The following is a 15,000-nucleotide window of genomic DNA, read 5'->3' on the forward strand; positions in this document are numbered from 1 at the left end:
ATATAAATATGGATATAATAAATAATACTGCTAATAATAATAACATTATACAAAAGCAAATTGTTATGAATGAACTGAAAAAGCCTCCCGAGATGAAGAAGACATAAAAGCAGTGATTTTTCATATTTATATAGGCTAGAAAATCATATGTTTTGTAATATTTTAATCCTTTATATTTATATCCTATATCTATTCTTATTATATCCTATATATATCCTTAATATTTAAATTTTTTCATATGAAAAGATATTTGCCTATTGCTCTCTTGTGCGTATTAAGCAGTGTGTAAGCAAGGCGCAACTCTGCGCTGGAGTTTTGCCGGGTTTGTTTTGGTCTATTGAAAAATCTATTTTAGTTTCTCAAAATAGCAACGCGCCAGCAGTGCGCCTCAGAACGCCTTCCTTTTTAGACCAGAACGCCTATGGGCGCAAAAATGAGCGCTAATGCATTTGCTATTTAAACAGCGTAAAAAAAAACGACTCCTGCGCCAACCTGAAACTACTAAAAGACTATTGCAAGGCGCCTTGCGCCACATTGCGCCGGGTGTATGATAGGGCCCTTAGGCTTTTAGGGTTTTTTAAAGTATAAATTGCATACCACATATACAAGTGTGTGCGTGTGTGTGTGTGTGTGTGTGTGTGGTAACTCTACCTATCTGAGACTGGGCGATCATGGTGGCTTTGCGGTCACAGAGTGGAGAGAAAGGCAGTCCTAGTTCTGCCTCTTTGTCCCCCTGTTGAGTCAATAAAACAATCATTTAGTCACACTGTGAACAACACTCTGAGAACAGTCTAAAAAAGCTTTCCTCTCTATACCGAGACATCATGTACCCGAGATTTCTGAGACGACGGGATTTTGATTACAAGATAAATGCAGACAAATATACTGTATATATATTTCTAGAATTAAAATCCTGTACATATACAGTCGAAGTTAGAATTATTAGCCCTCCTGAATTATGAGCCCCCCTGTTTATTTTTTCCTCAATTTCTGTTTAACGGAGAGATTTTTTAAACACATTTCTAAACATAATAGTTTTAATAACTCATTTCTAATAACTGATTTATTTAATCTTTTCCATTATGAAGGTACATAATATTTGACTAAATACTAGTATTCAGTTTAAAGTGACATTTAAAGGCTTATCTAGGTTAATTAGGCAAGTTATGGTAATTGAAAAAAAACTGAAAAAATAAAGCGGCTAATAATTTTGACCTTAAAATGGTGTTTAAAAAATTAAAAACTGCTTTTATTCTAACCAAAATAAAACAAATAAGACTTTCTCCAGAAGAAAAAATATAGGAAATAATGTGAAAAAAAATCCTTGCTCTGTTAAACATAATTTAGGTAATATTTAAATAAGAAAAAAAAAATCACAGGAGGTCTAATATTTTGACTTCAACTGTATAGACGCGAACACACACACACACGCACGCACGCACGCACACACATTTAACATTTATTTATATATAACTAAAAAACAATGAAACAAAATGATGTAAAATGTTTTCCACTTTAGAAAAGTAATTGGATTAAAAACTACAAACCCTGAAATCTAGCTCATAAAATGCAATTGTACCATTACAGTACATTACAGTATATATATATATATATATATATTTGAAGTCAGAATTATTAGGCACTGAATTATTAGCCCCCCTGTTTAGTTTTTACCCCAATTTCTGTTTAACAGAGATATTTTTTTTCTAATTTCTAAATATAATAGTTTTTTAAACATCATAGTTTTAATAACTCATTTCTAATAACTGATGTTTTTTATCTTTGTCATCATGAAAGTAACTAATATTTGAACTATTTTTTCAAGACACTTCTATACAGCTTAAAGTGACATTAACTAGGTTAATTAGGTTAACTAGCCAGGTTAGGGTAAATAGGCAAGTTGTTGTATACCGATAGTTTGTTCTCAAAAAATATAAAGCTTCTTTTAAAAAAGAAAAAAATAGCTTTCATTCTAGCCGAAATAAAACAAATAAGACTTTTTACAGAAGAAAAAATATTATCAGATATACTGTGAAAATTTCCTTGCTTTTGGGAAATATTTAAAAAAGAAAAAACTATTTAACTATATATATATATATATATATATATATATATATATATATATATATATATATATATATATATATATATAGTTGAAGTAAAAAAAAATATATATATATACATACACTCTCTGACTGCCACTGTGCACTGAAACATAATTGATGAATAATCTTTTGTATCTTTTAAAACACAATGTGTTCATGCATTTATTGTTCTGTTTTGCTATTTGATACTTTTTTTCATCCTGTGCATAAGCTGTCTGATGGATTCCAGTTCAGTGAGATGATGTGTGCATCTGAGGGAGTTGAGCTTGTGTTGTGGCAGACGTGTGTGTGTTGTACCTGTCTGAAAAACTCCTCCATGAGGGCTTGAGTCCAGCGGTAGTGCAGCTTCCAGCCCTTCGCAGGATGACTGATATCGGCCGCGTGCAGCATCAGAGACAACGCCTTAGCCTTGTCTATTCTGAGAGACACACGTTCAGCACAGAGTCACTTAAAATATAGTCAAATAAACCATGATGCATTAAAAATAACCCAGAAACTCACACCCGAACTTATACTCATAAACGTGTCTGTCTCTCTGTGTTGTTTTTTTCTGTTGATCATACATAATTCAGAAATGTTAACTACTTTGATTACAGCTTAACAAAAATGGTATTGGGGAAAAAAGAAGAAAGTTGTAGTCTACTAATACCCATGATTAAATATTTTTTTAATTTTAAATACAGATATAACATTCATTCAGTAATTTTCTTGTCGGCTTAGTCCCTTTATTAATCCGGGGTCCCCACAGCGGAATGAACCGCCAACTTATCCAGCAAGTTTTTACGCAGAGGATGCCCTTCCAGCCGCAACCCATCTCTGGGAAAACAGATATAACAAATGTATGTAATTACAAATGCACATTTCATGAAATCACACATTTGTGTGGATAAAACTACTTATGTTATACAGTGCTCAGCATATATAAGTGCACCCCCCACAAATCTCTCATTTAAATTCATATTTTCTATAGGCTGCTTTATTTTGCCTACATACAGCAACAAGCAGAGAACACTACAGTTTGACAAATATTGCTGCTGTTGGACAACATCATGTACTTTTGAGGCTTTTTATAGTCGAGAATGTAGCTGTTTAGATTTCAACTATGCAGTTTATTTATAAGGATAGTGCCTATTTTAAATGTAATCTTTGAGAGACAGCGCGTCAGCAGCTATTAGTCTGTCTTTGAGAAAAGATGGTTGACGACGTTCATGCACAAGATAAGGACAGAGACCGCATGATAGCTGTGTAATTTCAAACTATAGCTGATCAAATCATTATTAAACAGGTAAATCACTTTCTAAGTCGATCCCTCTCTTTTGTATGTTTTAGTGCAGTATTTATACCATTGTAATATTATGATCTTCCGATTGCAACAGAGAAATACTGGGAAATCTCTGTAGACTGATTGCATTTCATGCAGTTCAGCCTTATAATCTTAAAATTTCAGCAAAATCAGCTGTTTTGTCATCACTTTAGACATTACGCTAGAAAATCATTCAAACACTAGCTCTAAAGTGACGTTAGTGAATTAGCAACGGTTTCTACTGTTCTGGCCGTCAGCAGCAGATGTGAATGAATGGCAGAAGAAAGTAGTTCCTCTTGCAAGAGGGTTGGACTCTCCGTGTTTAATTTTCTTTTTTATTTACAGGATTATGCCTTCGAACTGTTGTATAAATCACTCAGCCAACGCATGCCTCCTACCAGTATTGATATACAGCCATATCACACTGCTACTCATGTCATATTGCTCATATATTCATTAGTTTAGTTTGTACTGAAGCCAAGTTTGGAGCTAATCTAACAAAATATCTTCTCATCAAAAACTAACAGCCCAAATTTATGTTAGGGAAAAATAATAAATAAAATCTTCAAAAATAGCAAAAATCAAAAGAAACAAAAAATAAATTAAATTTAGTTGAAATGCTGTAGTTTTTTTTTTTTTTTTCAATTTTCAATTTTTTCAATTTTCAATTTTGTTTGAATTTAATTGTATTTTCTTTCCATTTCTTAAGATGTTCTGGGACTAAAATTGTTTTTTTTATAAATATATCTGTTTAATAAATCTGTTTTGTTCAAATGCACCAATATATACAGTATTAACCATATTCACTGAAATGGATAAAAATATTCATTTTTAAAATCGGGTGTACTGTATTACTGTATATAATGTTAAGGCACTTAAATTGAAACTTTTGTTTCCACAAAATAGATAATAATAATAATAATAATAATAAATTTTTCATCATCACCAAATCAACAAATAAGAAATATTTCTTATTTGTAATTATTTTAAAGAAGTATTATACTAAAGAAATAGAATAGAAACAAAAACAAAATGAAAATAGATACTTCAATGCAATAATATTTACTGTTTTTGCTGCATTTTTGATCATACATAAAAGTAAGTTTGGTGAGCATTAGGAATTTTCAAAAACACAGTTTTTAATGGTAATGAATATTTACCTTAAGATTGTATTTTCTAAAACTTTGGCACATAACGGAAAATTAAATGCATGTTTGTATGCATGCAGGTTTTGAACAAAATGTGCTCAATGAAAAAAACAATATGCAAAAATAGGCAGTGGTGAAATTAGACATTAGCAGACATGTAAAAATAAACTAAAATGTTTTTAAGATGTTAAGAGTCTTAAAATAACTACTATTAAAAATAGAACAAAGGACTGCAGAGCAAAGCATTTATAATAATAGAGAATGAACTGTCATTTTTTCTCATAAACTGGGCGAAGAAAAAATCTTATTTTTGTCTGATTATCTTTATCTAAAAAATTATCTAAAAAAATCTCTGTCTACATGAAAAGACAAAAACCCAATGTTAAGGACACGCCGAACAAACAGGTGACTATAAAGGCCTTTTATGCTGGGTTGACACCAAGAGGGGAAATAAGTATCTGTGTAAGTAAACTGCATACAAGTCAATGCAATCAGAGAACAGAGACAGATTACCAATTAAAGGATTAAAATATTACAAAAATTATTATTTTCTACATAAATATAAAAATCGCTGCCTCCATGTCTTCTTCATTACGGGGGTCTTTCTTCAGTTTATTCATGACAATTAGCATTTGTATAATGTTAATATTATTAGCAGTATTGTTTATCATATGCATATTTACATTTGTTTTAATAAAAACATGCTTAGATTTGTCCACCTGTCGGGTTTTGGACCAAATGGGGCTTACAGGGCGTGTGTTTGGATATAACTCAGTTTTTTGCCTATACTTCGTTATTATTGCTCATTTATTGGTTTGGTGGAAATAAGAACTGAATTTAGAAACAGTTTTGAAACAAATCTTTGCACTTAAACTTAAATATGTAGGCTAATGGATGTCTTCAGCGGAGTGCATACAACATAGTTTCCTTATCTACGAATCAGAAAAAGAGAAAGAAGCCAATTGGAGGAGGCTCATTCTTTATCCTTGGACTGCAGATGCTGTTTAACTGTTTTCTTGCCAGTAAAGCGTTCTATTTTTCCCATTACAAAGTCCGCAAAGTAAATAGCAAATGCACTATAGCATGACGCAACTGACTCCTTAAGGGAATGGGAGATGAGACTCTGATTGGTTTATTCTTAAAACACACCCATAACTCATTAAGAAAATAAGCACAACCCTTTTAGACCAATGGAGTGATTGCTTACAAGTGTTGAGTGCCGTGAAGGAGATCAGGATGGAAAGTTTTGTTTTGTGTTTACCTCAAAGTTAAAGTTGTTGCATGTCTGCCGGTTCCTGCCTCAAAATGAGCGAGTTTGAGCCACTTGTACATGCAGGAAGTGTTCAGAAAAAACAAAACAGCAGCGAAGAACCTCAACACAGAGGAACATTAACACCTCAATACCCACTAGCGTTTCGGAAGTGTTAATGCAGACCAACAGAAACAGCTTGCAGAATTATAAACGCACAGCTTCGAACGTTGCATTCGCCGTGGGTTACGCCGGTTACTTGACGCAAAAGTATAAACCAGGCTTTAAAATAGCAAAAGTGGATTCAGACGTGCCCTTAATGCTTTGTGCCCTGTGCTTTAGACTGTGCGCCTATATCATTAAAATAGAGCCCTAGGTGTGAACCCAGCGTAATGACATCATGAGGCAAAAACCTCTAGTGGCCACATGACCACAATGTACCAGAAAAATTCAGAAAAAATCTACACCCTGGTCAGAGTTTTAAGACAGTTTTGGTTTCAATCACCTGATGCTGTGTTTTAGTGGGGACAAAAATGCGTAGAAAAAAAATGGTTTTCAAAATACCTGTCTTCATGTGTACAGGGCTTTAGGCCTGGGCCTTGGGTATTTTTATAAATGTGCTTCATACAAAAATGCAAAAACACACTGTGATGCATGTTAAGGGCACGCCAAACCAACAGGTGGCAATAATGAAACCTATGCTGGGTTCACGCCAAATGCGCAATTAGTATTTGTACGAGTAAATTGCATACAAGTCAATGCAAACAAGAGAAGAGCGGCGGATGGACAGTTTTTTAGCCAATTCTGTTGAAATGTTTATGTGCCTATTGTCAATTTCATTAGGATTTATTTACAGCATCGATGTTGTAATGTAACTAAGATACAATCAGTTGAATAGACTTAAGCATTCATCTAGTCGTTCAAGCGTAAAACAAGATGAAAGACAGTGTAAACCCCAGCGCAAAAACTCTATTGAAAATACCGGGGTAAAATAAATGTCCATATTTTAAAGACATAACGCAAAAAAGACAAAAAATGTAAATATATGCCGTGTTTCTTTAGGGTCTTAGTCTCATTCTGGAGTTTTGGTACTATGCAAGAAGCACGGCACATTTTGATAAAGCAGTCCCAGCATCAGATTTTCATTCTCAGTGTCACTCACCCCTCAGGCTGCTGCAGAGAGTTCCTCATGGTCTTGATCTGCTGGAAATGGCAGGACATATCAGTGCTCATGACCATCTCGATGACCAGCGTGCGCAGCTCCCTGTGGGAAACACAACACAGAGGCTCAGCAGGACTCAAAGCACAGCCTCTTTCTCAGAAGTCTGCCTCCATTCCTCTCGTTTCCACACCTCCAGTCATCTTTGGAGAGGTTGACCAGAATGTTCATCTCATCCTCCTGCATGAGTCTGTAGGCTGCGCTCACGTGGTGGTTTTCCAGAACCGAGCGGTCATTGTACAGGATGGCCACTTCTGATCTGTGCAAAAACAATCACAGAAGAGTCTTTTTAGACCTATTTATATCGGTGTAGTAGCTTTTAAAAGGTCCACAGAAAAAAAGTAAGTTTTACAAACCCCCAAAAAATTACTTGTTCAAACTACTTATTTAAAATCAGCTGAATCAACACAATGCTTAAGTTTTTTGAGGGACAACCTAATTGTTTATGTTTAATCTACTTATATTTGGTAAAAACAATTAAGTTATCTGTTCCCTAATATAGTAAAATATTAAGAGATCATTATATGGAGATGGATATACCATGAGTCTCAGAGACCATTGTTTACTCGTTATCAAGTACATTTCATGCAAAAGTGGACAACGGGTCAATCAGAAGACAAAAACTGTGACGAGACTCATGGGCCATGTCCTCCGCATTTACATCTATGACTACTTTAGGTCGTTCATCCGGACCTGACATCATCAAGAGAACGCAGACTCATGCAGGTCTGAGATTTCATATCATCACAACCAATGAAATGAGCAAAGCAACCCTAACACTTACACAATAAAAGCATCTAAATACATCTATAATTAAGTGAAAAAAGCTAAATTATTTTAAGAACACTAGTATCAGTTCTTAAAATAACAATTAAATAGGTTTTATTACATTTGTATTACTTTATTAGCCAAAGTAAAATATACTTGTAAGCATTGTTTTCTACATTGAATTGAGCACTACTAGACATTTTGATGTTTATTCTTGCCTGAAATTAATCTATTTTAAATTCATTTTTAAGAGAGAAAGAACGGAAAAAACACCTGAACTGAAAATATCTATACACATTTTACTATGTTATCATTTTACATCAGAATTATTAACTCTTTCTCAGTTACAAGAAAAAGATAATAGCAATAATGATTTAAAAATAAGTAAAAAAACATTTTAAAAAGTAAAAATTAATTAGTAATTTATTTAGTTAAATTTAAATAATGAATAACAGTTAATTAATTTAAAAATAATTAAGTAATTTATTAAGTTAAATTTGAATAATAAATAACAGTTAAGTAATAAAAAATTAAGTAATTTATTTAGTTAAATTTGAATAATAAATAACAGTTGGGTAATTAATAAATAAATAATGAATTTAGTTAAATTAGAAAAATAAAAAAAACAATTAAGAAATTAATAAATATTTAAGTCATGAATTTAGTTAAATTAGAATAATGAATAACAATTAAGTAATTAAAGACTAAATAAGTAATTTATTTAGTTAAATTAGAATAATGAATAACAATAAAGTAAATAATAAATAATTAAGTAATAATTTAGTTAAATTTCAATAAGGAATAACAATTAAATGATTAAAAAATCATTAATTAATTTAGGTAAATTAGAATAATGAATAACAATTAAGTATCAAAAATTATTAAGTAATTAATTTAGTTAAATTAGTACAATAAATTACAATTAAGTAAATAATACATAATTAAGTAATTAATTTACAATAAAGAATAACAAATAATTAATAAATAATTATTTAGTTAAATTATAATAATGAATAACAATTAAGTTATTAAGTAATTAATTTACTTAAATTATAATGATGAATGGCAAGCGATTAATAAGTTATAATTTATAAATAATTAATAAATAATTAAGTAATTAATTTGGTTAAATTAAAATAATTTATAACAATTAAGTAATTTATTTAGTAACATTAACTTAGTAATTTATTATTAGGTAAACAAAAAAAAAAATTAAAACAAGAAAAATGTATTAATAAAAAAAAAAACCTTTTTGCTTTCAAAATAATCTATAATGTATCCCCAAGAGTTTTAAAACTTGTCATCAGATTTTTTTATGTAGAAAATTGCATTTGTTTTTGTTCTGTAGCAGCATCATTTTCATCCCAGAATCCTTTTTAGCGCTGTATAATTTATTCACCTTTATGTCATTGCAAGTCTTTACCACTTTCTTTCTGTCTGTCACAGAACACAAAGGGTTCTTTATGAAAGCTTATTGTCACCAGGGGCTGTCAAGCTTCAAAAAGGACAAAAAGCACCGTAAAAATAACATTAAAGTAGATCATATGACTCATGCAGTACCTTTCAAGTCTTCTGAAGTTTTGTGTGGGTAAAATAATGAAATTTCAAAGTCATTTATGCTGAAAATATTGCCCTGAATTTTCTTCAAACTTGTCATGTGACGCACAAGAACACACTGCATTTGGCGCCATTGAAGTAAACCTACAGAGAGATCTACAAGAGAGATTTTTAAATTTAACAGCATCTGTGATCTTAGATACAATTGTTGTCTCAATTGCACAACTGCCACTGGGGTGGTAACCTAAGATACAAAAACTAAAAGGTTCATCTTTGTACCTCTTATACTCTTAAAGTCTGCGTAATATTAAAATTTACAATGTTTGTTTAGCTAGCTCACATCGTTATTCTTAAAAAATGAGGGATTAAATGAGAAGATCTGGCGAAATGTAAGTTTATTTGACAGAAATAAATAACAGAATAACAGAAAATCATAATGGAATTTAAATAAGTGAATCATGCTTCAGTTGGGTTGCAAAAATTAACTTTAAGAAATCTTTTAGGTCATGGTGAAGCTTTAACTGACTGAAACATGAGTGCTGACTACATATTTTAGATAGGTTTAGTCCAAACATGGGAGAATTGTCACGGAAGATCCGGTTCACAAAAAAATTCTGCACTTTCTATCACTACTGTGTATCTAACCCAAGAAGTAGCCCTGCACACATATTGGTTACTTAGGCCTGCTATCTTGTGGGCTGTTGTATTTAAATTTGAGAGTGAGTAGATGCTAGTGGTCATGTGTCTTCTGAATACAGGTTTCAGAAATATGTCTTTGGTTGAGTTATTATACAATATTCAGATGATTTTGAATCTTGCACCTATAACAAATATTCTAATTTCTAAAAAAAAAAAAAAAAAAAAAAAAAAAAAGCTAAAGCTAATACTGACACTAATAAAAACTAAACTAAAACTAAGCAATTTCAAAATATAAAAACTAATAAAAACTAGTAAATCTGCCTCTAAAAACTAAAACTAACTGAATTTGAAAACAAACTAAATAAAAAGTAAAACTAATGAAAAATCCAAAACTATTATAACATTGTATCTTTGTGCATTGATGATGTTTAGCGTTATGAATTTAATGTTTTAATATTTTAAATGGTCACGCAGTAATACATTTTGCATTTTGCACACATTGCACCCTGTACAGAACACTATTTTAATCGAGTAGGGAACAACATTAATACCTATCATCTTCCATACCCATGTGTGTGGCGGTACTTTTCCCCTCTTTTCTCAAAAACTACTGATTTTTACTCCATTTCTAAGAAGCGTTTTCTGTACAAATTCTTAAAAATACATTTCTTTATAAGCCTTTGATTGAAAAACAACTAGCTACAATGACAACTTTTGTAATCTTCAATCAAAGTCTAACCATCTGCTTTTGTGTTTGTAGTGGCGATCCTTTTTATCAACCAGAGGGCTGCTATAGGAACTGTACATCAATAACCTTAACCATGCCCCTCTTACTGTTAGTTTGCTATGAGAGAATGAAGTGCAAATGAGAGCCCCTCTTCTCTACTCAATAATCTATTTTAGTTGGAAGTACATCAACTGAAATAAAGGTCTCAGCAACTTCTGGCTTATGTGGACTTTAAATTAGGCTCTGTGTTTGTATTTATGGCTTCATACCTTTATACAATATATTTATACTTCTATATTAAGCTAAAACAACACAATCGTTGTGTTTTTTGGGGGGTAATGACACACTTAATTAAAGCTCAATGCACTTACATTTCTAAAAACAAATAAGTTAACTTCCTTCATGTTGTCCCAACACAAATCGATTGTGTAAAACCCAGCATTTTTTGTGTACACTATAAAAAGTCAGAAAATTCTGGTTGTCTTAAATTTTGAAGCTGAATCATATTAACCTTTTGAGTCAATTGAACTTATGTTATGTTAAACTGACTTAAATCTGCTTGCATAACTTATAAAATTAAGTTAGAACATGATTAACTTAGTTTAATAATTAACAATGACCTAAAAACATATGCTGTCATGATTAATTGATCATATTTTTCTTTACAGAGTACTTATATGACCCATTTCCACTGTGAAGTATGGTTCAATACAGTACACATTCCAATGACAAAAGTCAATTTTTGGGCCATTTATTTACAACAGTAGGATACAAAAGAGTGGAGCTATAAACTCTAAATCTCCTCTGAAGCCTGTATTTTTAAGAGTATAATTACACCTGAATGGTAAACATTAGTACCTAAAAGGTTCAAATTTGCACTGTTAACGTTTGTACCTTCTTATGTAATTTAGTATTTTAATCAAAGTCTTGCTTATTCATAACTTAGCAGGTTAATAATGGTAGGTGTCAGTAAATTTCAATGAAATATTAAATTTATTCAGGGAGATACTGTCACTCTGAATAGCCTTTTATTTTTTGCTTACTGAACAAAGCAGCTTGGAATTCATTAAACAGTTGAGGTCGGTGCGTTTTTAAAACAAAATCTTTTTTTCTCTCACCAAAGCTGAATTTATTAAAGTTAAAATATAATAAATAAATGATTATTTCTGTGATGGCAAAGCTAAATTTCCTCAAGTGCCACATGATCCTTCAGAATAACGGTTTATTTTGGCTTCATTCATTCATTCATTTTCTTGTCAGCTTAGTCCCTTTATTAAACCGGGGTCGCAACAGCAGAATGAACCGCCAACTTATCCAGTAGGTTTTTACGCAGTGGATGCCCTTCCAGCCGCAACCCATCTCTGGGAAATAATTTTGGCTTCAATTAAATATAAATTTTCTCAAATTAATTTTCTTAAATACTTCCCAAACCCATGTGAGTTTTAAATGCTGATAATAAATACAAATGTATAATCAATATTTGATTAGAATTTTTTTATTAAATGAAATGAAATTATTAAGTCCAAATAATACTACATACCTCCCCAGACAAAAATGCTGGTTCTAAAACACAATTATAAATATAATATATATTTAATAAATAATACTTACTTGTATGTTAATGATTGAAAAAGTAATTTTTTTTTCCTTTCCATAACATTTATTTAATGTTTTAGGATGAATATTTTCCACAAGCATACAAGGCTGTGCTTAATATATTCAGAGATATTAATATAGTCCAGATGTAAATTGTATTAAATTAATATGGTCATTTTTTTATTTTATTTTATGCTTTATATGAATTATTAAGTTATATTAACTGAATTATATGCCCCATGAATTAAATTAAGTATTTGATCTTCAAGGCTTAATATCAAATTTAAAGACCAAAAACAAACAATGAGCAAATGAGTTTAATTAACACTGAAAAATGTTTCACTGACTTTATGTACAAAATTAAAATATTTCACATTTAATATATAACATGTTTTTAATAACTGTTTCTTTTTCAACAATGTAAGATTTAACATTTCATATCAATGTCCAAAACAAATGCTTCTAAATCATCACAGTTACACACATCTTTTCAGTTTCAGATTTCTTCTTCATTTTTTGTGGTGTGGCATTATTTAGTTAACTCTGATTGAGTGGTCTTTCTAGTCTTTCCCGCTGTCAATGGAGCAGTCTGGCGAAAGGACAAAGAAAGCTGATCCTGACTGGTCCTCATGCGTGCATTTGAAATGTTGATTGGCTCACAGAAAGAACCTTATTTAGTCAAGCCAGAGTTTGACTTTGAAGATAAAACCTATTTTGTTTTTTTTAAATAAAAAGTCCCAAAATATAAACACCTTGTAAACAAAAACACTGCATGATGTAAATAAGTTGTCATTTAATACGAATATGTGAATAACTCAACTTTGACAAAAATGGAACCTTATAATTCTAAATTGACAAAATGTCAAACTGCTTTATTTCATAAACACTAAAACAATTATTTATTTATTTATTTATTTATTTATTTATTTATTTATTTATTTTTACAGCATTGTTATTATATGTATTTTTTTCTCCTAGTGGATTTAATTGGCTGGTAATTAAAAGTATTTTTTGAATGTAAAATAGCAAAGGTCAATATTATTTGCAACTAGAAATGCTTTTTTTTATTTCTTTGAATCAAGATGATACTGTCAAAATGAACACTGCTGTAAATGTGAACGAGACAAAGTAACAACATCAAGTGCAGATTGTGACATTGATTCTGCTACTGAAGATGAATTTAAAACCAGATAAATTCTTCTCCAGGAGGAAGATAAACAGTGATGGACAGCAAGCGGTGGATTTTCTCTGTCTATTAAACAGTATGCCGTATGCATACACTCATTCTCTTTGGCTCTCACACTAGGCTCTGGTCCAAACCCTACCGAGTGGCCTACGTAGGCAGCATTTTAATGCATCACAGACATGCTCCAGATGAAAACTGTGCTCTTCCAAATGGTAGGAAGCATCATTGTGCTAAGATGATAACCTTATGTGGCCAATTTATATATACTATATATATATGCATCTTCTTCAGTGAAAAAGCACTGAAAATGCAACAAGCTAACATTGAAAACTATTCAATTTTCCATATCAAAACATAAAAAATGTAGATTATGAATTTATAATTAATAAATGAAAATATAATCCATATCTAAAACATATAAAAATTTGTGTATTTTTATATAATTAGTAAATTATTAAACGCAAATAATAATACAAAATTCCATCCAAGATAAAAATGGTGGTTCTAAATATTAAATTTAAATACAAATATAAAAAGTATTTTATAAATATTAGCATAAGTACAATAGGTATGCATAAGTACGAAAGTTATAAATGTTCTTTACATATTGATAGATGTACATGCTTCCATAAAAGTTATATTATTAATTATTAAAATTAATATAACTATTCATAAATCATGAATATCTTAAATGTAAATGTACAAAATGATGCAAAAAATATATCAAATTTATATTAAATATTAATAGATTCAATAAAAACATGCTTGCTTTAGTAAAAATAAATATTTTAAACAGCAAAATGCTGATTACAATAATAATACAATTTATATATATATATATATATATATATATATATATATATATATATATATATATATATATATATATATATATATATATATATATATATTTTATGAACATTTATAAATACCAAATTATTATTATAAATGAAATATAAAAATAAACAGTACATGTTAATAAAAACATTTACTACTAATGATAATCATTATTATTAATGCAACATGTGTACATTTAAACAAATAAATAAATAAATAAAGTATAAAAATAAATAAATAAACAAAACAAAATAAAACAAAATTAAATAAAATTAAATAATAAAATTAAATAAAATAAAATGAATAAAATATGATAAAATAATAAATCAAAATAAAATGAATTGAAATAAAATAAAATAAAATGAAGTAAAATACAAAAATAAAATACAAATATAAAATAAAATAAAATGAAATAATAAAATAAAATAACCAATAAAAAAAATGAAATGAAGTAAAATACAAAAAATAAAACAAAAAATACTAAAGTAAAATAAATAAATAAAACGAAATAATAAATAAATGAAAATAATATATATATATATATATATATATATATATATATATATATATATATATATATATATATATATATATATATATATATATAATAATAAAATAAAATTGCAAAAGTACAAATACTGATTTGCTGTCTATATCATGAAGTGT

General features: G+C 29.7%; 2 protein-coding genes across 5 annotated transcripts in view; both read right to left on the reverse strand.

Moving 5' to 3' along the window:
- The window catches only part of LOC147842425 (uncharacterized), a 6,547-nt gene extending 3,512 nt beyond the window's left edge, over window positions 1-3,035 (reverse strand). The window contains exon 1 of the mRNA XM_087268398.1: window positions 2,932-3,035. The gene's annotated coding sequence lies outside the window, so the exon portion shown is untranslated. The remainder of the gene's footprint in view (window positions 1-2,931) is intronic.
- The window catches only part of pde1a (phosphodiesterase 1A, calmodulin-dependent), a 259,650-nt gene that overhangs the window by 11,755 nt on the left and 232,895 nt on the right, over window positions 1-15,000 (reverse strand). For all 4 annotated transcript variants that reach the window (XM_087268393.1, XM_087268394.1, XM_087268396.1 and 1 more), the window contains 4 exons: window positions 7,158-7,283; window positions 6,968-7,069; window positions 2,403-2,523; window positions 652-733 (listed from right to left, as the gene is read on the reverse strand). In XM_087268393.1, the coding sequence (XP_087124519.1) occupies window positions 652-733; window positions 2,403-2,523; window positions 6,968-7,069; window positions 7,158-7,283 (431 nt within the window). The remainder of the gene's footprint in view (window positions 1-651; window positions 734-2,402; window positions 2,524-6,967; window positions 7,070-7,157; window positions 7,284-15,000) is intronic.

Source organism: Danio rerio, chromosome 9 (assembly GCF_052040795.2).
Source record: "Danio rerio strain M-AB ecotype USA chromosome 9, GRCz13ab, whole genome shotgun sequence".
NCBI lineage: Eukaryota > Metazoa > Chordata > Actinopteri > Cypriniformes > Danionidae > Danio > Danio rerio.